Raw genomic sequence first — 27,110 nt, forward strand, 5'->3', positions numbered from 1 at the left:
AAATGCTGTTTAATGGGTGGTATATTACATTAATTTTAAAACGCTCACCTTTTTCGCATTTCTCCATAGCGATGTTTTGTGCTTTCAGACGCTGATCAATCACAAAAATCATTTCACATCCTAAATTTACAACAATAAAAGGCGTTGCAAAGTGCGACATCGTACCGTTCAGATCGCTTGTCTCTGATAGGATATAATATAAAAACAATTCTTGTTTAAACAAAACCAGTATGAGTATAGATGCTTGTTATGAAGGCGTTATTGCCAAATTAACGGATGAGGGTAAAATAGTGGAAATTTCTAAGAAACTTATTAGTTTGCAAACAAATTCTGCCAGAGTTCTATTCGTATATGAGTTAATTGAATCTCTGAAAGCTTTTCCCAAAGTATTAGAGGTGAAAAAGGATGACAATGTGTCTACTTATTACCGTAACCAAGGCAACCTATTTTTTAAAGCAACTCAAAATTATGAAGCCTTACAGTTTTATAATTTGTCTTTGATACATGCACCATTGGGCACAGAGAGTTACAGTCTTGCTTTAGCCAATAGATCAGCAGTATTATTTTCGATGAAACAATATGATGAATGTATACATGATATTGATACTGTTTTTGCTATGGAATATCCGCGTGATCTAGAAAATAAACTAAGCAAAAGGAAATCTATGTGTGAAAATTTTATATTAAAAAATAAGGAAGTAAAAGAAGACAGCACAAAAACTAATTTCCAAGTAGGTGAAATCCTTAAATTTGATCATGAAAGAGACAAAACTTATATCTGTGCTAGCTCAAAATTACAAGTTGTTTTTAATGACGAAATGGGCCGACATGTTGTGGCTAAAGAAGATATTCAGGTAGGTGAAATATTAGCCCATGAAAATCCCTACTTAGCTGTTGTGTTAAAAAGCCAAATGTTAGTATGTTGCAATTATTGCCTTTCTAGAGATCTAAATTTACTTCCATGCAAAAGTTGTTGTTTTGCTCTTTATTGTAGCAAAGAATGTTCAGAAAAGGCATGGAAAGAATATCACAGAGTTGAATGTGGTTTATTAGCCACATTGGTGCATATGGAGTTTACTAAACTAGAGTTGTTGGCTCTCAGAATAGTTATAAGGGCCCGCACAGACCATAAGAATTGGCCAGAATTGTTGCAAAAAATAGTAGAGATTGAAAAAAATTTAAATACACCTTTGCGAGGATGTGAAAATTTGGGAGATAATTGGGTGTATGATTCAAAGTATTATGCTTCAATACATACACTTGAATCAAATGTGGAGAAGAGATCTGTATCGGATATTTTTCAAAAATCTGTTACTGCAGCTGTATTTCTAAAATTCCTTATTGAAAATACTGATTTTATGAATGCTGATGACGCAAAACATCACAACTGGGTAAAGAACTGGGTGGCTGGCACATTATTACTTCATGGCATGACTAGCCCCACTAACATGCATGGTATAATAACTAACACAGCCAACAAGAATGGAGATTATGTTGATGAACTAAACATTGGTAGTGCACCATACCCATTTTGTAGTTTGATAAATCATTCATGTGCACCAAATGTGGTCAGATATAGTAAGTTGGGCTCTGCTGAACAGAACTTGGTTGCATTGAGACCTATTAAGAAGGGTATGCAGATTTTTGACAATTATGGGTAAGTTTTATTTTATTTTTATTTTTACATAATTAATAAAGCTATTTGGTCTATATTAAGGATCCTTCTGATATTAAAAGCACTTATTTGAATCGGATCTTGTTCTTAATTTCACAAATTTTATATTTTTGGAAGTGGAACAGAAATTTTCTTCATATAAAATTAATATAAAATTAAAGCATCCCTATGGATGTATTACTTAGGATTATCATCATGTATCAGTTAACTACTGATATCATAAAACATGTGCTAGATTATCTGATATTTTAATCCTTGGTCACCCTTTGTGTTACACTATAGTAGAATTATTTTGTCCGTGCAGTTTGGGTCATAAAAAATCGGAGCGGTGAAAGTATTTCGCTCTCTCTTCCACTCACGAGCTTTATGGACGGGCATAGTGATGCGCATTGTTGTTGTCGATAAGCGTTATCGATAGTGTATTTAGTTTTGTCATTTTGTGGGTTAAAAATAAAAGTAAAAATAACTAATCGAACACTTACACCACATATCGCCGCAGCAAGTTAACGAGAACGGCAGAAATTAACACTTTGTAACTTTTCGGGATCTATTCTTATTTCAGTGAAAATTTTTAACACATTGTTGATAACAACACGTGCAAATATTATTTTGAATAAATTCTGCCGTTTTGATACAAAACAAAGGAGTGGCCATTGTGTCACTAAAGAAATTCAGAGAACGAATGCATAAAAACACATTTCTTTTCGACATAATGTTCTATAATTTGCAGGTAAGTACAAATGACTCGTAACATAACAATGTCTCACCACCCTACGTATCCCCACCCCGCCACCGTGTACCTGCCTTCGATGACTCATTTGTTTTTATCGATAATGGTGTTGCGTCCGCGCAACATGCTCACCGCCCTAGCCGGGCTATGTTTTATGACCCAAACTGCACGGACAAAATAATTCTACTATAGTGTAAGTGCAGTGTCACTCTACATTATACACAGTACTTACTTTTTTTTTCGGAGCCGAATCTCCCTCTGGTTCCCTGTGCCCAGGGGGCGCGCGGGGTGTGGGATTTTACGATTTGCAGATGTTGGGAGCAGACCGCGGGTTCAATAATATTTTTAGGGCCCTACCGTACCAAACAACTCCCCTGTACTCTCACATCCGACGTCCGATCTCCGCTTGGAGTCAGAACCCGGTCAGAGTAGCAGGGTTCCCGCGGTCATCAATACAACCAGACTAGCGGTGTCAACCCGAGGACGCCCGACCGACCGGTCGTCGAGGCGATAGTCGACGACCGACGATGACGATCTCCACGGTGCAGCGGCTATACCAGACTGCCCCGGCGATGCCACTGGTGTTCTGGGATACCCCGCAGGGTCAGAATCAGTCTGCCGGGTCGGAATGCGATACACCGACGATCGGGTTACTCTTTCAAAGTAATTTGTACGGCACCAAGAAGGAAGAAGAGCTCTCCCTCTCCTTTTCCGCCCCCTCTTTCTGCGAGACGGTGGACTCGCAGAAGTTAAGCGTCGCTTGCCAGGACTCGCCGCTGCCGGGCATCATAGCCACGATGGTCGGAAGCGACAATTCCGGTGCTATTCTTGCAACGGCGCTGCTCTGCGAAAGCGGGGCAGCACGCGAGCGTGTGCGCCTCCAGGCGACGTGCAGGTAGCGGCCAAAACAGCCGTGTTCCGAGATCATCTGCATCGCCCGGACGGTGAGACGTTCTCGGTCGCGTTTCACCGCGAGTACTCTCGGACTGGGTGAAACTCGGATTGTCTCCGCTACCAAATCACAGAGAGGCATTCCGGCGAGCACGCCGCCTCCAACGAGACGGTAGGCTACCCGCGAACCGCCCTGACCGCAATTGTGCGCGGGTCGGTGTGGCACTACACAGGAACACCGTATAGCGTCATCGAGACATGTTAGTGGGCTAATAAGGTATTTGATTGATTGCAGATCCCATTATGCAATAGAAGGCCGTCGGAGCAGACAGGAATCTCTTAAGTTCCAATACAAATTTGTTTGCTGCTGTGAAGCCTGCATAAACAACTGGCCTACTTACTTGGAAATGAGAAGGAGTAAAAATGTACCTGTTCAAATACAAAAAAGAAAAAATAAATTGTTAGATGCAAATGCTATTAATAAACTACAAAAGGGCGATAAGGGAACAGCTTTGAAATTGTTGAAGCCTCTTTGTGAACTGATGGAGCTACTTGAGCCATATTGCCCATGTTTAGAACTTGCAGATTGTCAGGAATCTTTCAAGCAGTGCCTTGCTATATGTGAGGGAGTTGTGCCTTACGGTAAGCTAATTGAATGGAATGCAATTCCACCAAAAGTTAAGTGATTCAGAGTATTAATAAATCAACATCTGCAATTTGCAGCACTTGCATTTTTTTTCATTATATAAACGTTACAAATCCGTTTCTAGTTAAGATATCCTTTATATAACTTAGAAAAACATCATTTATAATGCTTTCTTTGTGTATACATCTTATTAACTGGAAAATATTTTAACCATATCTTAAGGTATTTAAGAAGTAGTGCTTTTTTGTAATACTTATTACTATGTAAAGTAATGCGATTCATATACGCAGCAATGCTAATGACATTTTGTTTGTTAAAAAAGTACTTGCTTAATTATTACACTACTAAGTGCAGGGTATCCCACAATGGGTATCAATCAATCTGAAACATGGCTATAGAATCATCAATGTAGATCACGTTTAAAATGGTAAAGTACTTTATCTCCTAGTTACTGGGGGTTGGTTTTCATCTTGTTCGTTATAAAGATGGAGCCAATAGGTGTTGGTCACATTTCCTATTAAGCTAACAGTCGTAGTGTTCTCTGCCTGCAAAGCTATACAGGTTTTCCCCTTTTATGATGTATTGTAATGGACCAGCTGCTACAGGGGCCCAGGCTTTCAGGAGTTCTGTTTAGCATAGAGCCCGGGTATCCCTTCTAATGACCACTCAACACCTTATATTCAATGGAGATATACTTTGTGCAAGTGGTATCCTGTGTAATGTTCCAGTTGTCCATTTGTATATAGGACCATACCATCAGATTATCATTCATGTATTGCGCTGTGATATCTGTGCGGCTTAGGCAGAGAGAGGCGGCGGCAGTTGGCGCATTTTGGGGAGAACCCTCGTGTACTGTCTTCTTAGGATATCGAACTCCTCTGCATATATTTGTTACCTCATTTATAAGCTCAGATATGACAGCCTCCAAACTGATAATCTTGGCCAAGGTTACAATGTCTCACCTAGAAGCCACTTCTGGGTTCTCGTTCATATCTTTGTCTTATCGAATATTCAAATAGAAAAAATACTACAGTTCTCAGTTTGATATTAAGAGTATACCCTTTTGCAGAATACCCTCTTTATTATTATTACATGTTTTAAATTTAAAAATACTAAATCTTAAAGCAATTTGCATATTATTATGAAGATATGGAGTTTTTTTTTTCTTACCAAAGAAAATTTATTTTTTAATTGTCACATGTGCACAAAATTGATGCAAATTATTATTTATTAAGGAAAATCAGAGACATGCGAAATGTAAAATTGATTATTTAAATAAAATATAATCTAAATAGATTTGTGATCCCAGATTCCTAGAAAATGTTTGGTTTTTCTAGTCCTTTATTTGTAATTTAATATTTTAAAGTTATAGTATCAGTAAATCGACCACTGTCTATGAGTTGCATGACCGATATATATATGTCTGACAGGGTATTACGGAGTATTTAATTGGACTATTAAGATCTTAAAATTGTAAGAACTTGAAATTAATTAGTGCAACGACTGTGGCTAGTTCATTGAGTGATTATTGTACCACTGGAATTTGCTGGATTGTCGATATCTGATTCAATTTTGTTAGTAACATGTTTAGTATAACGTGATCTAGGCCAATTTTGTTCTAGTGTCATAGGATGGATGACCATAGTATACGAGATGAGAACAAGTATTTATTTCTGTATGAAAAAAAATATTTACCAAAGCTAGACGCATCTCAATATTATAAATTCGATAAAATTGTTGACTAGAGTATAATGCTAAACAAAAAATGTTCTAAAATAGACCTGTGTTGTTAAAATTCTTTCTAATTTAGTGGTATGTTCATTCGTTCAAAAAGTCGTTTGCTGCTCTCATTAATATCTATTTGTTATAAGTTTTCATGTGTTAGTATGTTGCATTCAATATTATCAATATTATGTTGAATTCTACTACTGCATACAGGGTGTTAAAAAGGCAAACCCACAGCAGAAAATAAAGAAGCTGTTTGTTTGTTACCTTTACAAAAGACGAAAACAAAATTTATTTGTTAATAAATATTGTTATTATTACTTTAAAAGTTTTTTAAATTAGAAATTTAAGTTTAGAAGCAATTCATGCATACTCATGTATAGAATCTATTGTGAAATTGAAAATTCCAAATTTTTTATTAATATCCTTACATGTGACGACAATATTAGATTTTTTTTAATAATTTATCTGCAAATTCTAGTTTTAAGTGGCTGGAACGCCAACAAAACTTCCCTCAAAGTAGATTTGAAAAGAGCCTTGAGCAGTAGGCAGTAGTGAGTCAATCATTTGTGCCCCTGTAAATGGCATCGCTGACTTTACCAACATTTTAAACATAGTTAAACTGCCCCGAGTCATTTATATAGCTTACCTAATTTTATAGAAGTTATACTGGGTGTTAGGAGACCGCTTCCCAAAACGAAGAGAGACGATAGTACTAATTACACCTTTGATGATAGAGTTATTTAGACAAATGTTGTCAATAAGTATTTGTGTGATCGTTGATCCGAGCATCAGCTGTTTTTGATTTTGTGTTTCATTGCTGGTTTTCTTTTATAGTAAAGTAATCAATTTTTAATGAAACTATCGTTTTATTTAGCTGTACTAACATTATGGAGCGTAAATAATGCTAATAAAACCTTATAATTTTTTTTTTTTTTTTAAGTCAGGTTCGATATTTTCCTTCCCATCAACAAAGGTGTCATTAGTACTATCGTCTGTCTTCGTTTTCGGAAGCGGTCTCCTAACCCCCAGTATTTTAATTATCACCCTTTGATACTGGAATAATCACAAAAATATATTTAAAATGCCAGTACTATCTTATCGAGTTTTGGGGGAAATTCTTTAACTACTATACCTAAGGAAGAGATATCGTGCCTTGCTTTAGTATTTTATGTGCCTAATGGTTTTTTTTAATTATCGTCTGTTTTGTATTTTGTACTAATATTAAAATATAAAATCGAATAGTTTGTTATTTTTTAATTATTCTTTCTAAGAATCAGTGACTCAGTCAAACGTCTCTTTTAGTATGTGCCGACGTAGTTTAATAACTGTTCTGGGCGAGAAGCCAATTTCGTCAAAATGAAGTTTTTGTATTAATTTTCACTATGAAGAAATAAAAGACGATCTTGGTATTTATGTATGGTCATAGGTAAGTATAAGTATTGAATATGAGAAAAGTGGGACTTACCGTTACCTTGTGTTATTAAAACAAGTATCAATAAACTAGATAAATTTATTAATTACTTAATCTCACATGTCATTAAACTGATACTATGTATCATTTCGAACTAATAATATATACTATTTTAAGAATTATCTACATTAATCTAAAATTTTTGTAAATACATATTGACGTATGCACAAAATGAATACACAGAAGTATATCATTAAACTATGTTCAAGTAACCGAGAAACTGATGAAGGTAATTGGTTTTCTATAGTTTCTTCGTTTAATAGTACAATGCGGCCTGTTAATTTTGGATTGAGCGGACTGTACTTCCTTGTGTAGTTTAGAATGCAGTAAATTTCATTGTAAGGAAGATCTTTTCTCGGTAGCGTACTGAAAATCGAGAATCCGTCTCCGCCGTCCGCCAAGAATTGGCCAATCAAAATTTCGTATTCATAATAATCTTTAATATCGACCGGTTTATACTGTCCGCAATTCGAACAAATTGCTTTAGCTTTTACTACTCTGTGCCCGTTTGGTTTGGATAAGTCGTAGACCACTTCCATGCCATCAAATTGAAGGAACTGCCCGGGACTATCTATAGTTGTCCAATTCGTTACCGAATGTTCTAATGCTTGACGCAGCGTACTACCGTTCATTGATAAGATAGTTAAATTGTCAGTAAATGGAAATGCTGTTAACCAATCATCGATCCTTATAACAAACGGTTTCTCTTTCTGCACTATGGAACCACGAATCTTTCCTCCTTGTACTACAGCGATGTTTACATTAGGGTATTCTCTTTGATAGTGTTCTTTAGTGTGATTTAAAGCTGCCGTCGCTATTAGATTACCAATATTGCATTCCCTAACGCGACATTGTTCGCCATCTAACTGTACCATTGATGTCCCAACAACGTCGTGTAGTCTTTTCTCCTCAGAAACTTTACGGTATTGATTGACCAGTTTCAAAACATCCGGGTCTTCCGGAACCCTTTGATTCAGTAGAACAGGATTACCATCGCTTCGGATTATTTCTCCATTGTTGTCGAATATGATATGTAATTTTCCTAAATATTTTGTGAATGCATAGGCTTGTACAACTCTAACTAGCCTTCCAGATCTTTGCTTTACTATCATGGGGTATGGCCCTTTAGATACTTCGGGTATTTCTGAAGTTTTTTCATTAGAAAGAAATGTATTTGAATGACCTCCTATGACTAAATCCAAATCATCAACCTCTTTAGCTATTTGCAAATCCTTCGTAAGTCCCGAATGTCCCAAGGCGATGATGATTTTTACGTTTTCTTCTTTTAGTTTTTTTACTTCACGTCTTATGGCCACTACTTCATCTTCGTATTCAACATCGTTATGCTGCGCCATAAATTTGGTGTCTGGTGTTAGGTATCCTATAATACCAATTTGAATGTTGTTTATCGTTATGATTATTGTATTACGTAAATTTGGCTCTTGTTTAAGTTCAGGAACTTTGGTCAGTATAAGGTTTGCAGCTAAAACTGGCATCGTCACATTCCTGATGAAAGGTATTACTCCTTCCACGCCGTCGTCGAATTCGTGGTTTCCGAGTGACTGTAAAAAAAATAATTCGATTACATTTCATTTTTTAATACAACCCTTTAGTGACTTAAAATGTCACATTATTTGATATCTTTTAAAAGCAAGTACAAAAAAATTAATCCCAGCAGATTTATTACTGGGTAATTGAGGGGAGCCTGTAAATACAGCATTAGTATTTTATAACCAAACTAATATCGATAATGTACGTTTGGTTCAGGTTGTCATTTGAACAACGACTTATGTCTTCTATTTAAAATTAAAAGTATAAACGCAAAATAGAATGTAAAACTCATTAGTAAATAAATAACTATTATATATTATATTATACATTATAACTATTATACTCCTTAGTAAATAATTAACTATTATACACATATGTACACTGGACCCTCGGTAATCCGATAAACGTTTTGCAGGTAATCCGATAAACGTTTTTGGATTAGGTATAGAGTGGGTACTGCCTAAGACCCCCTATAGTCCAAATATAGCCTATAGCAAATCATACCCCATTATGTATGTCGAATTTAGTAAATTAAACAACGCAATAGAATATTATAAAATTTACGTCATCATTACTATAAAACTTACAAGAATACTTTACGTATGACATGACGACTTTTGAAACGTCCCAGCCATACTTTACAAGCCACAAAATCATCTTTTTTTATTACTTCCTTAAAAGAGCTTTCATGGCCAACATGGGTCCCGAAATGGGCGCATATCTATCCGCCATCATATTATGTAGTCAAATTCAAACTAAGCAATCAAATATATATACATATATCGTGTTAATCCTGCTTTATAATAAATATACATGTATATTTTGTATCTTCATTTCGTGTGATGATGATAAGTCTTTACGAGACGGAGACATCATGGTTTATTTTAACTGCTCAGCAATTCAGCTCTTCAGTATGAAGAGTAGAACAGAACCGATTTTTTTATTGCCTAGACGGGTGATCGAACTCACGGCTCACCTGGTGTTAAGTGGTTACCGGAGCCCATAGATATCAACAATATAGATGCCGCCACACACTTTCAGACATAAGCTCCAAATCAGTTTTTTTCCCCTTGTATGCAGACGAGCATACGACCCACCTGATGGTGAGTGGTTACCAGAGCCAAGCCGCTGCCTACCGCTTAATAGTCTCTACAAGCCTCATTAGAAGAAGGACATGTCATAGCGCTCGGGAAACGCCGTGGACCCTTCTCTGGAAACGCACTGGATGACCGCAGTGGCTCCAGGTAGTATGGATGAACTCTACTCCGGTGGCGGGCCGTGCGATGGTAAAAACGAGATGATGGTATCATCTCAAACAACCCCTCAGAGCACTCCCCATGGAACATACGGTACAAAATACAGAGGGAACCGATGTCCCTCCGCAGACCCAGAGATTCCAAACGATCCGTGAAAATGTTTATAGTATGGCCGTCCCACTCTTCGAACCAGAACACATTACTGTTGCGCCGTAGAAATAAGGTACGCGTGCGGGCTTACAGGACTCCCCATTAACAGTAAAATCCTGATTCCGATGGAAGTAATTTCCGAGCTTGTCCCAATATAGCGACCGATGTACACCGACCGATGTTTAAATAGTAAACGAACGTCTCCACATTAGTCGGTGGGCGATCGCTTCTACTCTTCTCTCTCTTCTTATAAAAAAACAAATCTATAATTGTATTTATTTGTTTTTCCAAAGTTATATTTGTTTCCATAGTTTTAAAATAAAGTGTTACCTATTATTCTGTTCTATACTTATTGTTGTGTAGTTCTGGAGGCCATTTGCCCATTTTTCCTGCGAAGTAGCAATGCGTTCCGGTTAGAAGTAGGTATAGGATACTTTTTATTTGGAATATATTACCAATTGGAATCAAATTCATGTCTCAGTAACTATCACTCAGAGAAAGAGGGAGAGAGATAGGGATGGTTTACTCATTGGCGTCAATAAAAACTATCAATACTTATACATACAATCAATACCGTCTTCACCATAAGGGCACAAGGGGCCCGTGCCCAGGGCCCCCATTCTCAGGGGGCCCCGAAGTTCCGACAGCTTCTCTCACACATTTATTCTCAAAACATTTTTGTCGGGCACATTAAACTTTCTTCATTAAATCAGTAATCTTATCAGAAGGTATTTACAAGGCATATACTGCGCCATTATATCGATGACTGCGCCTATTCCTACTGTACTAATATGGAGGGTTAGTGTGTGTTAAAATCTGCTAAATAAGAGTGGCGCTACAGTAGCAACCGGGTAAATTTTAAAATAGGCGCTGAGATATTAGAATGAGATAGAGAAATAAAAAAGGACGAAAGAACTGTAAGCACTACAAAATCACCGAAAGTATTTTATTTAAAGCTGATAAGAAAATGCAATCGATGTTTCCACGTTTTACCACAGCAATTATTTTAGATCATATTGACGAAATTAGTTTGGAAACCGTTCTCGTAATCGTAACCAAAAAACCAGCAGCATTCTAATATCATTAAATGACATATTATATCATACTGTATTTAATTACCTTTATTAAATGGTCATACTCAGTAAATTTTTTTTATTATAATTCGCTTTTTTTACTTTCCAAAAGGGCTTCAAATTCTTTTGTGCCCAAGGGCCCCAGCCTAGTTTAAGACGTCCCTGCATACAATGTATTAATACTAATTGAGGACTGACTTGTCAAATTGCAGATTTATGTAATTGAGGGTATTTTTGTGTCGTAGCCCATGGATAGCATTGTGAATGCACACGGAAACCCGAGGTCGAAGTCTCGTCTTATAATGATGGTAGGAAGTCCTGTGAGTCCGCACGGGTAGGTACCACCACCCTGCCGATTTCTGCCGTGAAGCAATAATGCGTTTCGGTTCGAAGGGTGGGGCAGCCGTTGTATTTTAAAAACTGAGAAATTAGAACTCGTATCTCAAGGTGGGTGACGGCATGTACATTGGAGATGTCTTTGGGCTTCGGTAACCACTTAACGCCAGGTGGGCCGTGAGCTCGTCCACCCATCTAAGCAATAAAAAAAAAACTTTGGATTAACTGGAAATCGCAACGCGTAGCGGCTTTACGGCAGGAATATTGATAGTGTTATTGATTTGTTCCGGTGCAATGAAGAACTTCGCTCGGTGAATTTAGTTTGACCCCTTGAGGTCACTAGAATAGTTAGGTAGGGAAAAAAAGAAGAAGATAAAAAAACGAAAATAAAAAAACAATAAAAAACTTACTTTTATTTTTGAGTGTCATAACTAATTGTGATAGTTTTGTCATGAAAACTCATGTTAAAAATCAAAGTATAATATACAGGCTATCCCAGAAAGAATCGATAATCTTGAAACACCTCATAGTAGAGCTACTGGGGACTCAAAATAAAAAATAAAAGTAATATTTCTTAGGTACCTATAGTAGAATTATTTTGTCCGTGCAGTTTGGGTCATAAAAAATCGGAGCGGTGAAGCGAGTATTTCGCTCTCTCTTCCACTCACGAGCCTTATGGACGGGCATAGTGATGCGCATTATTGTTGTCGATAAGCGTTATCGATAGTGTATTTAGTTTTGTCATTTTGTGGGTTAGTGATAAAAATGAAAGAAAACATCACTAATCGAACACTTACACCACATATCGCCGCAGCAAATTAACGAGAACGGCAGAAATTATCACTTGTAACTTTTCGGGATCTATTCTTATTTCAGTGAAAAATTTTAACACATTGTTGATAACAACACGTGCAAACATTATTTTGAATAAATTCTGCCGTTTTGATACAAAACAAAGGAGTGGCCATTGTGTCACTAAAGAAATTCAGAGAACGAATGCATAAAAATACATTTCTCTTCGACATAATGTACTATAATTTGCAGGTAAGTACAAATGACTCGTAACATAACAATGTCTCACCACCCTTCGTATCCCCACCCCGCCACCGTGTACCTGCCTTCGATGACTCATTTGTTTTTATCGATAATGGTGTTGCACCTAGCAATGGATATGCACTAAACCATATGAGTAGCCGTTGTACTTTTTTCAAAAAATTATTCCGAACTTAAATTTTATTCATGAAATGTAGTATTTTTATCTGTATGTGAAAGTATAAGCGCATCTGGTGAAAAAAGATGAATGAAACTCTAAGTGGCCAATTATTTAAAAAGTATGCGCGTATAATAGAGATTCTAAAATGGTATAAAACATACTTTTGTCTGAAGTAAATACGAGGTTATTGCTATTAACATGCAAAAGGAGTAAATTCGACTAAAAACCTAATTTGGGTACTACCTGAATTTTTTTTTGTGTCCCCAATAGCTACTATGAGGTGTTTCAACAATTATCCATTCTTTCTGGGAAACCCTGTATATGTACATCTAAAGATAAAATCAAAATTAAAATATAAATGCATTTGTAAAACAGATCACTAGAGAAATTAACGATAATTTAAAACCACCACAGGAACTTGTTTGATCACCTTCATGAAATTGAATTCTTCCTTCTATTTCAGGGTAAATAGGGCTGTGACGTTGGACATAATATTCCGTTGCCATCAATTCGCTAAAATTAAGTTTCTGCTTAGGCAAATTTTTAACCATCGAGTAATCGTCTCCGCCATTACTCATGAAACCTGGCATTAAAACTTTGAAAATTTGCTTATTTTCTACTTTAGAATAAGATGGGATGTTGCAAGTCCAGCATCTAGATTCGGCTATAATTACTCTAGAACCAGGAGGTTTTTTTAAATCATATGTTACTCTAAGTCCTGACATCTGTAAAAATTCACCCCTGAAATTTACAGTACCATGTTTTCTTACAGAAGATTCCAAAATTTGTAAAAGGACAGTACCGTTCATTGTTAAGGCCACCATATTGCCATCAAAAGGCAGAACGCTTAACAGATCACCTTTTGTTACATTGCTTGGTGTCACTGCATGCAAAATAGAAGATCTTATGCCTCCGCCCTGTAGAATGGCAATAGGAGCATCAGTCCAATGTTCCCCTTTGTAATCTACTGCATATCTATAAACCATAGAATCAGTTATTAGATTCCCAAGATTACACTCTTTGGTTCTGCAGGATCCATCCAAAAAAACTAAGGTCGTACCCATTATATCTTGCGAGGTGCCAGAAACGTCCTTTTTATACTTTTCTATTATCGCAATAATTTCAGGATCTTGTGGTATTGCATCATTAAGTAGTATAGGAGCTCCACTAATATTTACAATTTCTCCATCGGAATTGAAATTAATTTTTAATTGACCTAGATATTTAGTATATGCATAAGCTTGAACAACAGGGACTAGTCTTCCTGATGATTGTTGAACATAAGTAGGGTAGGGGCCGTCTGCATGCTCGGAATCAGGGGTAGTACCGTTCCATAGGAATGTATTTGTATGACCTCCAATTACTAAGTCTAGACCTTCCACTTCTTTTGCGATTTGCATATCTTTTGAAAATCCTGAGTGACCTAAAGCGATTTTGATTTTTACACCCTGATCTTGTAGGTTTTTCATTTCAGAGTTTAGAGCTTCAATTTCATCTACGTATTCTACATCATTGGGTTTCGCTTCAAATTTTGTGGTTGGTGTTAGATAGCCCACTATACCGATTTTGTTGCCGTTCACATCTAATACGATTGTTTTTTTTAAATTTTCTTCTCTTTCTAATTCCGGTACTTTATTGAGAATGAGGTTAGCGGCGAGTACTGGGCATGTCAAATTTTCAATAAATGGACTCAAACCGCTAACACCAGCGTCGAACTCGTGGTTTCCAAGCGACTGAAACAAATAAAAACTTTGATGTTAATAAAAATTACGGTTATTGCTTACCTATAGATATACATGATGTAAAAATGTTTTTATACGTACTTATGGAAACTTTTTCATGCAGAATAATTCGTATTCGAATCCAAAATGAAGAGTGATGATAAATGCTTAAAAAAATACAACTAGAAGAACTGGAATTTCATTTCAATTGAATAAAGTAACCAGAGGGGAAATTCATTAACCCTTAGCGGTCCTAAGACTAATTTAGGTAAGATTAAACTATATGTCCAATACGTGTGGATTCTAGACATCAAAAGGTTAAAATTAATTTTATTACAGTCACTTATACAAAACGTTAACAAATTTATTGAGAAGTATAATATTAACATCCTAGAGTAGTAATTTACGAAAACAAATTTACGGTACAATAAAAGTCGTGCCAAAAGAAAGAAATTCAAATTAACGAACGCGTAGTTTAGATTTGTAATGTACTTAAATGCATTAGTATTGTTAATAATGTATTGTTGTATTCTAAAATGACAACCTTGAAAACGTAAATCTATTATGTTCTCAGCAAGTCTCTTGTCATTTTGGGTTGTGTGATTCAATAAATTTCATGAAGTCAACGAGCTTGGACGGACGACGAGAATGGACGGCGCAATGGTTCTTGAACATCTGATCGAAAGCTTCTCACACAACCTCAATATATTCTTCGGTCTTCGCTAAAAGTTCTTAATTGTGTAATTTTAACAGTTTTCGTTAATAGTAGATTGAAATCATTTTGTTAGAAGTTTTGTGGTTAATTCAGTGAAATATAATTAGGCCAGTTCTGTGTAATTTATTTCCTTTTATTAACAATCACTTCTGGTCGATAATAGTGTCACTTTTTACCCACAAAGAGTTGTTTGAATCTCTCTAATGACCAGCTCTTTTCTCTTCAAGACGATGGTGGGTTGTTATGTCCATCTGCCGAGGTATCTGGAGAATCAACAGCTCATCTAACCCTGACAGTCTCCATTTTACTTATCGAGTCAACGATCTTTTAATGTATCTGGCTTAGCTTAGGGAGAAAGGGTGTGTTTCTCACTGTGACAGTACATGAAAGATTTCAAAATTATCTTGTATCACAGAGTACTTGATTTTTACAATAGGAGGATTGCTAGCTTTTTTGATGGATTGACGTAGCTTGGATGTCTTTGGTAGGGTTTCTTATACATGGATTCGGTCATTCGTCATTACCATCTTTTAAATTTCGCAACACCCTGTGTTTGATATCTGTCTTAATGTAGATCAGTGATTATCAAACTTATTTCTTTTACCGCCCCCTTTGAAAATCGATTATTTTTCAGCGCCCCCCATTTTTTATAGCCCCTAAAACTTTAAAACCACAATTTCATCAATTTAATTAATAAATATTGTATTATTTAGTGAATGTAGTACCACGTAGTACATAATATATGTATTTCTAAGTGCTATTATTGTTTCTTCATATACGTACGTACATTGCTACAGACAGAGTGTGTATTTACAAATTTGCAAAATAAAAATGTATCTCATCAATAGGTTTGTTTAAATTCAGAATTACCAAAATACATTGCTATTTTACTGTACTATTATTCTACGAACGAAACTATTTTTGATGAATATCTTTCTCATTAATATAAGATAAGATTCTCATCAAAATATAATTAAAATTTTATATTTCGACTAGTAAATAAGTAATGTAAAAAAATAACATTGTAGATGATATTATAATTTCTGTTTTAATTTAGAAGGGATTCGACCTGATTCGACGTCTAGGTGGACGAGCGATTGCGGGGTTGATTGTTTGCGGTTTGAATATCTCGCATACGCAACTTCCTTAGAGCCTCAACACGTGGTGTAGTGATTTGGTGATTGAACATCCTATAGCTTAAACTACTTTTACGTTTTAATCTCGCGTTTTATTATCAGTATTTTTTTTGTATATTGCGTAGATGGGTGGACGAGCTCACGGCCCATCTGATGTTAAGTGGTTACCTGAGCCCATGGACATCTACAACGTAAATGCCGCCACCCACCTTGAGATAAGATTTCTAAGGTCTCAGTATAGTTACAACGGCTGCCCCACCCTTCAAACGGATACGCATTTTATTAACATTTCGAATACTTTAGCTTTCGTGGTTTCGGACGACGACGGTGCTATTCGTCGACATTTGCATGTTGTTCTGATAGCAATAATGTAGTTTTGATTTTGTCTACATTTAGCGAAAACAAGAAAATTCAACATGATAGTCTGAAAAATATTTAGTCCTAATGTTGACTCTTGACAGTTCACCCGTGAAATTATATCAGCGCTCGGGGAACCGGGGTTTACCCCAAATGGGGTAAAATGAAATTTTGGGGGGTAAGAATGAAACTTTTGTGAGTAAAAAATATATATTGAAGTGAAACTTCCCGAAAAAAATCATTTAAATTAAAAAAGTTTTTTTTATGGGGGCTATATATAAAATTCAAGTTTTAGTTTTTTCGTCTAGTGATACTAGAAAATATCATATATGAATTATAAAATAACAAGAAATTATCATTTACTTATATTTTCTGTGCGGCGATTTTTTTCCCTCAACTGTATATTACATATATTACTATTATTACCGTTATATATTATTAGGTATTACATTGATAAATTGAATAAATGATGTTTAAATTAAATTTTTAGGTATTGTTTTCTTTTCAAAACTATCACGGGGGCTATAATATGAATGATGCTAAAAAGAAGCGATTTCGTTTTTTTTTTGTTCTTCGCCATGGGGTAATATCAACTTACACAAAAATATTTTGGGGTAATAATCTTCACTGGTGGTAGGATCTCTTGTGAGTTCGCACGGGTAGGTACCACCGCCCTGCCTATTTCTGCCGTGAAGCAGTAATGCGTTTCGGTTTGAAGGGTGGGGTAGCCGTTGTAACTATACTGAGACCTTAGAACTTATATCTCAAGGTGGGTGGCGCATTTACGTTGTAGATGTCTATGGGCTCCAGTAACCACTTAACACCAGGTGGGCTGTGAGCTCGTCCACCCATTATAGCAATAAAAAAAAAAAAATATTAAAAAAGTTCCACGACCGCTGAATTATATACATGTTATCTCACAGAATATTTCATACATTCGTAAAAGCACAATAAGTACTGTACATTGTGATTGCTACTATATTGCCATCAATAGAAATGTTGTGACGCTTAAGCTGTAGACTGTGCTGTCTTCGTTTGTATTGAAAAATAACTTATTTTAGGACACAAGTTTGTGAATATTAATTGTATTATACATACATTTAACAATATCTAAATTTTAAATATACACTAAACTAAATCTATTTATCACAATTTTATCTTACAATTTGTTCCTAACTTTTAAATGGAAATAGTTTTGAATGAAGTTAGAAGATGATCAAGATGAAGTTATCCAATGCTTTATGTTGGTTAATTTAAGACTGAAACATTAACAATAACGGCATTAGGAATGAGATAAGCGAGACAGTGAAGTTCGCGGACGAGTTTAGTATTATTCGATTCTCATTTTTAAAAACAATTCTTCTTTCCTCTCCTGTGTAAACAGGGCTATGTTTCATTAAATATTCTGTAGTACATAGTAATTCGTTATAGTTCAGAACAACTTTAGGTAGCTCTTCAAACATTACGTAGCCATCGCCTCCATAATATAAAAACGATGACATCAAAATGTTGTATGCGGCAGTCATATTCAATGGTTCGTATTTAGGTATTTCACAGTTACTACATCGAATGTAAATTTCGCTCAGTCGATTTCCAGGTGGATTTTCTATATCATAGACGACGTTCATTCCCGACATCTGCAGGAAGCGTCCGCGACGTCGCATGGGTTCGTAATTGGCTACACAATGCTCAAGCATACTCTTAATTGTGGTGCCATTTAAAGTAACTCTCATCATGTTACCATCGAACGGTAGCACCATTAGTAAATCTCCTTTAGTGATTTCAGCTGGATAATTTAAATGTGCAACTGAAGCTCTTATGCCTCCACCTTGAATTATAGCTACTGGGGCATCTGTCCATCCATCTCCTTTATATTCCGATGCGTACTTTTCAACCATCGCATCGGATATTAAATTTCCGATGTTACATTCTTTTAATTGACATTTTCGCGAATCTAAAATTATTGTTGTACTACCTACAACTATGTTTGAAAATTTTGCCATATCAGCTTGATATTTTTGTATTATTTTTAAAACATCTTCGTCCTCTGGTACTGTGCTGTCTAAAATAATAGGATTTCCTTCGTACCGAACAATTTCACCGTTTTCAAAAATTAAATTAAGTTTCCCTAAATATTTTGTGTTATAATATGCTTGGACTACTGGTACGAGTCGTCCTGATTTCTGTTTGACCATAGTAGGATAAGGTCCTTCAGGAATTTCTATATCAGGAGCTGGACCGTTCCATAGAAATGTATTTGTATGTCCTCCAATTATTAAATCAATATCTTCTACTTCTTTCGCGATTTCGAGGTCTTTGACAAAACCAGAATGCCCTAGACCAATAAAGATTTCCACATAAAATTTTTTGAGATTTGATATTTCTGTTTTTATCGCTTCGATTTCTTCAATGTACTCGATATTATTTTTAATTGCTGTAAATTTTGTATCCGGAGTTAAATATCCAATAACGCCTATTTTAGTTCCATTTATATCTAATATAATAGATTTCATGAGATTGCTTTCCACTTCTAAACTTGGTTCGTTGGTCAGAATAAGATTTGAAGCCAGTACTGGACATGTAACATTTTGTATAAAAGGTGTCAAGCCTGAAACACCATTGTCAAATTCATGGTTACCCAGCGACTGAAACAAACATATTACAAGTAAGAAAATAGATTAGAGAACGTTATCAATTATTGAACGTTATTAGTTATTGATATGTATTATTATTATTACGATGTAAAGTTTAGTAATTAAATAAACAAAACATTTTGTTATTGCATTGTTATTTAACAAAAACAAAGCTCAGCTAAGCCTGGAAAATTTTTAGAAACTGCAACAGGATAAGAGTTTTCTAATTAAAATAACATTTTACGTCATTTATAATCTGCATGCAGGTTATAAAAAAAATGTATGGCATGCAGTATGTGTTCAATGAGAACTACAAGTATAGTAAAATATCATATTATTCATCACTTACTAAGTATATTTACCCAGATTTTGCGGAAAAAGTTTGCAACGCGAACTTCGGAAAAAAGATTTAAATGTCAAAATGTTAGAGTAGAGCTAGATTAAATCACTACTTGTCATAGAATTACGTTTATTTTTAGAATATATATAAAAATAAAAATTATAGGAGATAACGTAGTAATACACATAATACAATCAAAATTGTTGATCTTAAAGTAGTAGCGGAGTTTGGAGAATAGCCGAGTACGATACGATTTGCTACTTCTGGATACACAGGACTACGAAGTCGTATGAATTCTGACGTAGAAGCTATTTCATCGTAAATATAGTCTTCTCGCGGAAGTCCTTTAATCATATGGTAATCGAATTCTCCATTAGCTAAAGCTGCGGGCATTAATATTTTATAGCTTCTCCAATCATCTATGCTGTAAAATTCTGGTACGAAACAAGTGCCACATCTCGCAACAGCGTTCACTACCCTAGATCCTGGCTCTCGACCTATATTGTACTCTACACGAATTCCAGAAAATTGCAGAAATCTTCCAGACGGGTTTTCTTCATTGTAATCAGCTACAGAATGCTCTAAGATTTCTTTTAAAACATTCCCAGTCACAGTTACTGCAGCGACATTGCTTTCCAGAGGCAGAGCAGATTCTAAATCACTTCTAGTGACGGGAGCGGGACGATTAGCTGGCGCTATAGAAGCTGCTATGGCACCTCCGTGTATGATAGCTATAGGAGCGTCTGTCCATGGTTGTGTTCCATCAAACCGAAGTGCATGATAATACATCATGGCATCTGTAATCAGATTTCCGATGTTACATTCTGTTTTGCTGCAACTCGACCCGTCGAGTACCACAGCTGTTTTTCCAATAACTTCATTGGATTTGGTATCCATTTTATAATCAAGTTTTTCGACAAGTTTCAGGGCTTCAGGATCCTCAGATTGTGTAGAATCTAGTAGAATTGGATCTGCTGTATATTCAATAAATTCACCGTTAGAATCAAATTTAACATGAAGCTTCCCAAGGTATTTACTGTAAGTAGACGATTGTATTACAGGGACACGTTTGCCCGATGATTGGGTTACAACAACTTTCTCGTTTGGAATGAATTCCGTGCTCGTACCATTCCAAAAGAAAACGTTTTTGTGTCCGGATATAACAAAATCAACGCCATCGATTTCTTTTGCTATTTCGATAGCCTTATTCAAGTTTGAGTGACCGAATACTATAATAATTTTAACACCTCGCTTCTGCAAATTCAACACCTCATCTCGGATAGCCACTAATTCATCAATGTATTCAACTTCTTCAGTATGTCTTAGAAGCTCTGTATCAGGTGTTAGGTAACCAATTAGTCCTATTTTAACGCCATTGACGTCCACGACGATTGATTTGTGAAAGTTTTCATTTTGCTCAGCAGATTTTAGTATTACATTACTGATTGTTATGTTCGTTTGGACGGTTTGAAGGAGCGGTGAGAGTTTTCCAGTTTCGTTTATTTCGTTGTTCCCAAGAGACTGAAAAATTAAACAATATTCTTCATTAATTTAGTATTCATAACTAAATAAATTGAAGTTTAGTTATTGCTAGCATGCATATTAGTTGAATTTTTATTAGGGTTAAACTTTATAATGTGGTTTAGTGTATATTGACTATTCTTGAAGTTATACTTCTTTTGACGCGTTTGGAAAAAATCTATTATAATTTATTTATAGTGTTAATGAAATTTAATTTGAAATAAAGTAGGGACATAAATTATTTAAAGCTTTATGGTTATATTTAAGGAAGTATTATTTGTGAGTCAAATGTTCTGTTGATCAATAAATAAATGTTTTGAACGTTGATTTCGTAAATAAATCAAATTGACCGAAGCAGTATAACTTCTTACGTGTACACAGGTACAAACAGGTTTTGTTTTAAATTAAAAACCAAAACCTCCACAATTATCATAATACAATTTTAGTTCAGTGTGAAAATTTTACAGTGCAATTTTTTATCTTTTACCAACCACCCAACACCGCAACCATGACAAAATAAAGAAATGCAACATATACTTATAAGCAAATGACTTATATAAATATAACATAAACACGTGAATGGGACTGATTGTTAAAGTTTTTTAAACAAATATTTAAAAACCAGTCAAGGCGTGAACATTGTTAAAAGGTATTAATTGGCGAAATTGATATGAGTTTAATTGTTTTAACTCACATGTTAATATGTACAAAGCGTGTTTTATGTTAGTTAATTTAATTGGAACGGCTTGATTATCATTCGTTTTTAGTAAAAAAAAGTATATTTTGAAAACAACTTACTCGATCCTTAATATGAGAATTTGCTCATTTTCTATAAACTTCAAGATTTTATCAATTCTTGAGAGTGGTCTTCATGTAATTCCGTTAATTTGATATAATAAAATAACTTCCTTCGCCTCGTCGAATTAGAAAATGCAAAATGTTTTAAAGAATAATCGTGTCAAGCTCTAACAAAATAATTATAATCTATACTAATATTATAAAGAGGAAAGATTTGTTTGTTTGTTTGTTTCGAATAGGCTCCGAAACTACTGGACCGATTTGAAAAATTCTTTTTCCATTAGAAGCCGACATTGTCCCTGATGAACATAGGCTACTTTTAAAAAAAAAAATATATTTTATTTTTTTGGTTTCATGTGTGTTTTAATGTTTCCGAAGCGAAGCGAGGGCGGGTCGCTAGTGTGTAATATGTCTGTGAATGAAATTGCAGACATAGTTGGCGTTCGTTTCATAGATATAAAACCTATGTAATACTTAAAAAACGCTGGAAAATGTTGTTTCCAATGAGACCGATGATAAGAGCAGTCCATTGAAAAGATGCATACATAGTACGATGGTGATTAGTTTTCTTGCTAAAGGGACACTTTTGACAGGAAACAAAGAAGAATCAAAGAAGAAACAAAGAAGAAACAAAGTCTAAAGCGCTTACTAATCACACGAGCGGGTTTTTAGCTTAGAACTAGACCGAGTCATTTCTTGTCGTGGGTGTCGTAAAATTCGACAATAGGACTCTTTTGGTCTTGACCATTTTATGCCAAAGATAGCATTCCCAAGAAGAGTTGATGTCAGACAGGCGGATGGTCGTAAAACTCACACAAAATCTCTACACGGCGTGCTGCGTCGACTCCATATAATTGGGATAAGTCCAGAAGAAAAATGGTCATTTATATTATTTACGAGAGAAAAATTTTTGTACTGTTTGCAAAATAAAAATATATAACTGATTTTTTTGGGAATATTATAATAGATTTATTACGCCCAATGAGGTAGCGGGTCTGAATTTCATATTTATTATAATAATAATTCAAGGTTCTGTCGCTTATTAAATCTAAAATAATTCAAAATTATTAGATGTTAAGTTTTCGATAAGAACTAAATTCATGTACCTACAATATAGGCATACAAGTAAAATATATTAGGTTTTTTTTTTTTGTTTAGATGAATGGACGAACTCACAGCCCACCTGGTGTTAAATGGTTACTGGAGCCCATAGACATCTACAACGTAAATGCGCCACCCACCTCGAGATATAAGTTCTATGATCTCAGTATAGTTACAATACGGCTACCCCACCTTTCGAACCGAAACGCATTACTGCTTCACGGCGGAAATAGGCGGGGTGGTGGTACCTACCCGTGCGGACTCCCAAGAGGTCCTACCACCAGCGATTACGCAAATTAGAATTATATTATAGGATTATTTTTAGGTTATGTAATTTATCGTTAATCAAATCAATCACTCAAAATCAATACTAAGCCTCCCAACTACACCTTTCGTGGTGTCAATCGGATAATATATACATAGACTAGATGACCCGGCAGACTTCGTAGTGCCTCAATCGATAAATAAAAGACCTATACTTTTGTATAAATTTCAGCATTTTCATATTTATCTACCTTTTAAACCTTCTCTCGACTTCCACAAATAATTCAAGACCAAAATTAGCCAAATCGGTCCAGCCGTTCTCGAGTTTTAGCGAGACTAACGAACAGCAATTCATTTTTATATTTAAAGATGAAGACGATATGATATCGAAAAATGTGGATACATACACTAAAGTTTAGTGCTTAGTGACTAAAACGACATCACGCAATATTGATAAATCCTATTCACAAAGTCCTAAGTTTGGAGCGAAAGCGACATATCGACAAAACACATGAGACGATCAACACACAACTGCTAAAACGTTTATTTTTTTATTTTTTTAAGTAATTGTAACAAATTCTTACCACAGCATCCGGTTGAAGAGCGTTGATGAACTCTGCAGCTATTTTCCATTTGTACTGGGCGAACCAGGGCGAGCCCGTGTACGTGTCACCAGCGTTGAGGTACAGCACCGGAGGGCCTTCGCCTGTCTGAGCTGCTTTGCGTGCCTGCTTTACCCTGTAACATTATTAATTAACATTATTACTGGTGGTAGGACCTCTTGTGAGTCCGCGCGGGTAGGTATCACCACCCTGTCTATTTCTGCCGTGAAGCAGTAATGCGTTGCGGTTTGAAGGGCGGGGCAGTCGTAACTATACTGAGACCTTAGAACTGATATCTCAAGGCGGGTGGCGCATTAACGTTGTAGATGTCTATGGGCTCCAGTAACCACTTAACACCAGGTGGGCTGTGAGCTCGTCCACCCACCTAAGCAATATGTAGCAATGTTTCATTGTAAAATTCATTGTAAAAGCGTGGGGTGCATAGTATCAGTAGTTATAAATATTTTATGAACAGATATGGGTATTGTGAGTAGAAGGGTTATTTTGATAATATCCTGAAAAGCACCCCACGCTTTTTTACAAACAATAAAATATCTTTTTCTTACACTATTTTTAATTCAAATTTATTAAAATTAATTTTCTATTTTTTAGTTGAATTTTCTATGAAAGTGTACTTTTTTAGTTTTTTTAAACTATTCTTTATTTTTTATTTTTTAGTTGAATTTCAATTTTTTCAAATTTATTTTTTAAATATTGAATTGTCATCGGTCTTTAATAAGTATGGCAAATTTCGAGTTAATCCGACGTTTTGAAGGGGGGTGTCAAAATCATGTTCAAAGATTCCGTTACACACTAACATACATACGTCTGAAACTAATAAAAGCGTATTAAAAATACATACAGGTAAGCGACCCTCGCGAAACCTCCGTAGCATTTTCCTGCATTCTTGTCGGCTTCGGTACACACTCCGCTCAGTTGCGAGGTCTGTTCGAACTTGGCGTGCATGTCATTGTTGTGCAGGATCAGTAGCTCAAATGTACCGTCCTTGTTCGTACGCGCCACGCTGCAACCCGTGAGCGACACCACCGCTAACGTTGCTATCAGCTGCGTTAAAAACTCCTGCAAACGAAATATATATATATATATATATATATATATATATATATATATATATATATATATTTATATCGTCTTTGCGCGTTAAAAGTGTACAATTTCCAAAAATATTCGAAATTGAGTTAATATGCGGAATCATTTCGTATCACCAGTATTTTTCTCATAAACATTGTCAAATCGCGTAGTTTAGTTTTAGTTTATTTTTTTTTGTTTACCTATATTTTGACTACCATTAAAAAAATTAGTAAATAATTTGATCTTACTTTAAAAGACTTAACGTAACTGGTAAAAAATAAAAAATAAATGTTGCAAAGATGATTAATATTAAAAACTAGCTGACCCGACAGACTTCGTAGTGCCTCAATCGATAAATAAAAAACCTAAACTTTAAAATAAACTTAAAACAAATAAAAGGAATCTGTTCGACGGGAGACACATCAAAGCAGAAACAAAATAGTTATTTTCATTTAATTCCGAGCATTTTCACCCTTTAAACCTTCTCTGGACTTCCACAAATAATTTAAGACCAAAATTAGCCAAATCAGTCTGGCCGTTCTCGAGTTTTAGCGAGACTAACGAACAGCAATTCATTTATTTATATATATATAGATAGATAGATATCACATGTTAAACCTTTAAAACACTCTCCTGTAAAATTAGTCAGTTTTGAGATTAAACAGTTTTAATGCGAGAAGACGATGTATGAAAATGATTAACCATAAATGAGAAATAAATTATCAAAATACACATAATAAATTATCCTCCTTTCGCTAAAATTGTCGCGTCTATGATGTTTGAGCCCCAAATTAGTCTAGATATCCCCGGTTAGGACCTGACTTGTCGCTGCCTGGCGTTGTGGCATCGATGCTTGGCGGCGATGAGTCCTGGATGGCTATGCTCGACTTCTGCGAGTGCACCATCTCGCAGAAGGAGGCGGCGGGGCGAGTGAGGCAAAGCTCTCCTCACTACGCAGAAACCCGCCGCCCCCGAGCAGAGGGTCGTGACCGGGGTCGTATCCGTGACCTGGCCCCCTAAGAGCTAGGGGTCCCACCCGTTTTGTGCGGGGAGAGACCCAGACGTGGGGTGGCGTGCTTTGCACGCTCACCCGCAGTAGGAAGCCGGGTGATGGTAGACCGCGTTCCCCCGACCGCTCTGGGGGAAGGTGTAACGCGGCGCCATCAAAGCGGGCTCTCGGCCCGCTGAACGAGGGAACCGGTGGTCGTGTCGCTGGCAGCCGCCGGTCCGGCGTCCGTGGGAAAAAAAAAAGATATCCCCGGTAGGCAGTCATATTGTGAAAGATAAATGGCATAGTACTTTCTTCGGTTTTCAGTTACGGGATTCTAAGACACAACTAAAGCTACTTTTATGGTTTAATTTCGCGTTATTTTAGGTACTGTCATTATATTATTTTTACAGCTTAATACTTTACCAGTGTTGCCAACTTAGCCCTTTTGGGGCTAGATCTAGCCCTTTTTCTGTCTGTTTAGCCTCCATAATAATGATTTAGCCCCTAGCCCCAAATTTAGCCCCAAATTATCACAAAAACTAGAAAGCAAAGGCGATGTAGTACATAATGCAGGAGCACTGCTTTCGCTCTTCATTGCAGAACATGCAGCTGTTTCGTAAGTTAATCATCTTAGTCAAATGTGTGCAAAAGCTTTTCCAGACTCCCAAGGTTGCGTGCGGTTTGCAACTTCATCGCACCAAATGTAGTGAAATAATAAGAAATGTGTTAGGACTCCATTTCAAAATTACGTTGAGAGAGGATAACCCTTCACGACGAATTTGACTCAGACTCAGAAGACATGTAAACTGCTTTAAGTACGGTTTTTTTAAATATATAATACTGTTAATTTTTGTTATTAAATAATATGTTTATACAATATTTGTACATAGTAGGTAATAAATTATACCAAAAATCAACTGTTTCTATTAAGTTTTTTTAATTATTTAGCCATTTAGCCCTTATTTCAAATTTTTTGGCAAATCTAGCCCTTTTTGAAGTTCGATTTAGCCCATAAACCTGATACTGAGTTGGCAACACTGTACTTTACGACTATCACATACGGACGTCTAGTTACGAAGAAAACTGTAAAGTACCCGAAACGTTCGTATTATATATGTA

General features: G+C 35.8%; 3 protein-coding genes across 8 annotated transcripts in view; 1 reads left to right on the top strand and 2 right to left on the bottom strand.

Moving 5' to 3' along the window:
* Positions 1 to 160, bottom strand: part of OSCP1 (Organic solute carrier partner 1) — a 4,449-nt gene extending 4,289 nt beyond the window's left edge. The window contains exon 1 of the mRNA XM_028185355.2: positions 49 to 160. Within this exon, the coding sequence (XP_028041156.2) occupies positions 49 to 160 (112 nt within the window). The remainder of the gene's footprint in view (positions 1 to 48) is intronic.
* Smyd4-4 (SET and MYND domain containing, class 4, member 4) lies at positions 89 to 6,913 on the top strand. The gene is made up of 2 exons (XM_028185342.2): positions 89 to 1,657; positions 3,592 to 6,913. The coding sequence occupies exons 1-2, from the start codon at positions 231 to 233 to the stop codon at positions 3,980 to 3,982; spliced, it is 1,818 nt and encodes a 605-aa protein (XP_028041143.2). The 5' UTR covers positions 89 to 230; the 3' UTR covers positions 3,983 to 6,913.
* The window catches only part of LOC114252294 (protein 5NUC), a 49,001-nt gene continuing 24,028 nt past the window's right edge, over positions 2,138 to 27,110 (bottom strand). The window contains exons 2-6 of one of the 6 annotated variants that reach the window (XR_016324986.1): positions 24,771 to 24,988; positions 23,891 to 24,044; positions 13,781 to 14,453; positions 12,667 to 13,695; positions 2,138 to 2,541 (exon numbers count right to left, since the gene is read on the bottom strand). Coding sequence is in view for 4 of the 6 variants with exons in the window: in XM_028186793.2 (XP_028042594.2) it covers positions 7,270 to 8,703; positions 23,891 to 24,044; positions 24,771 to 24,988 (1,806 nt within the window). In the remaining 2 variants the exon portion in view is untranslated. Of the gene's footprint in view, positions 2,542 to 7,166; positions 8,704 to 11,894; positions 14,454 to 14,745; positions 19,295 to 19,734; positions 21,144 to 23,890; positions 24,045 to 24,770; positions 24,989 to 27,110 lie in introns of those variants that run through there. The other 5 variants (XR_016324985.1, XM_089736726.1, XM_028186793.2 and 2 more) reach the window with 5 other exon arrangements.

The sequence above is a fragment of the Bombyx mandarina genome, chromosome 03 (genome assembly GCF_030267445.1).
Source record: "Bombyx mandarina strain Sakado chromosome 03, ASM3026744v2".
Taxonomy (NCBI): Eukaryota; Metazoa; Arthropoda; class Insecta; order Lepidoptera; family Bombycidae; genus Bombyx; species Bombyx mandarina.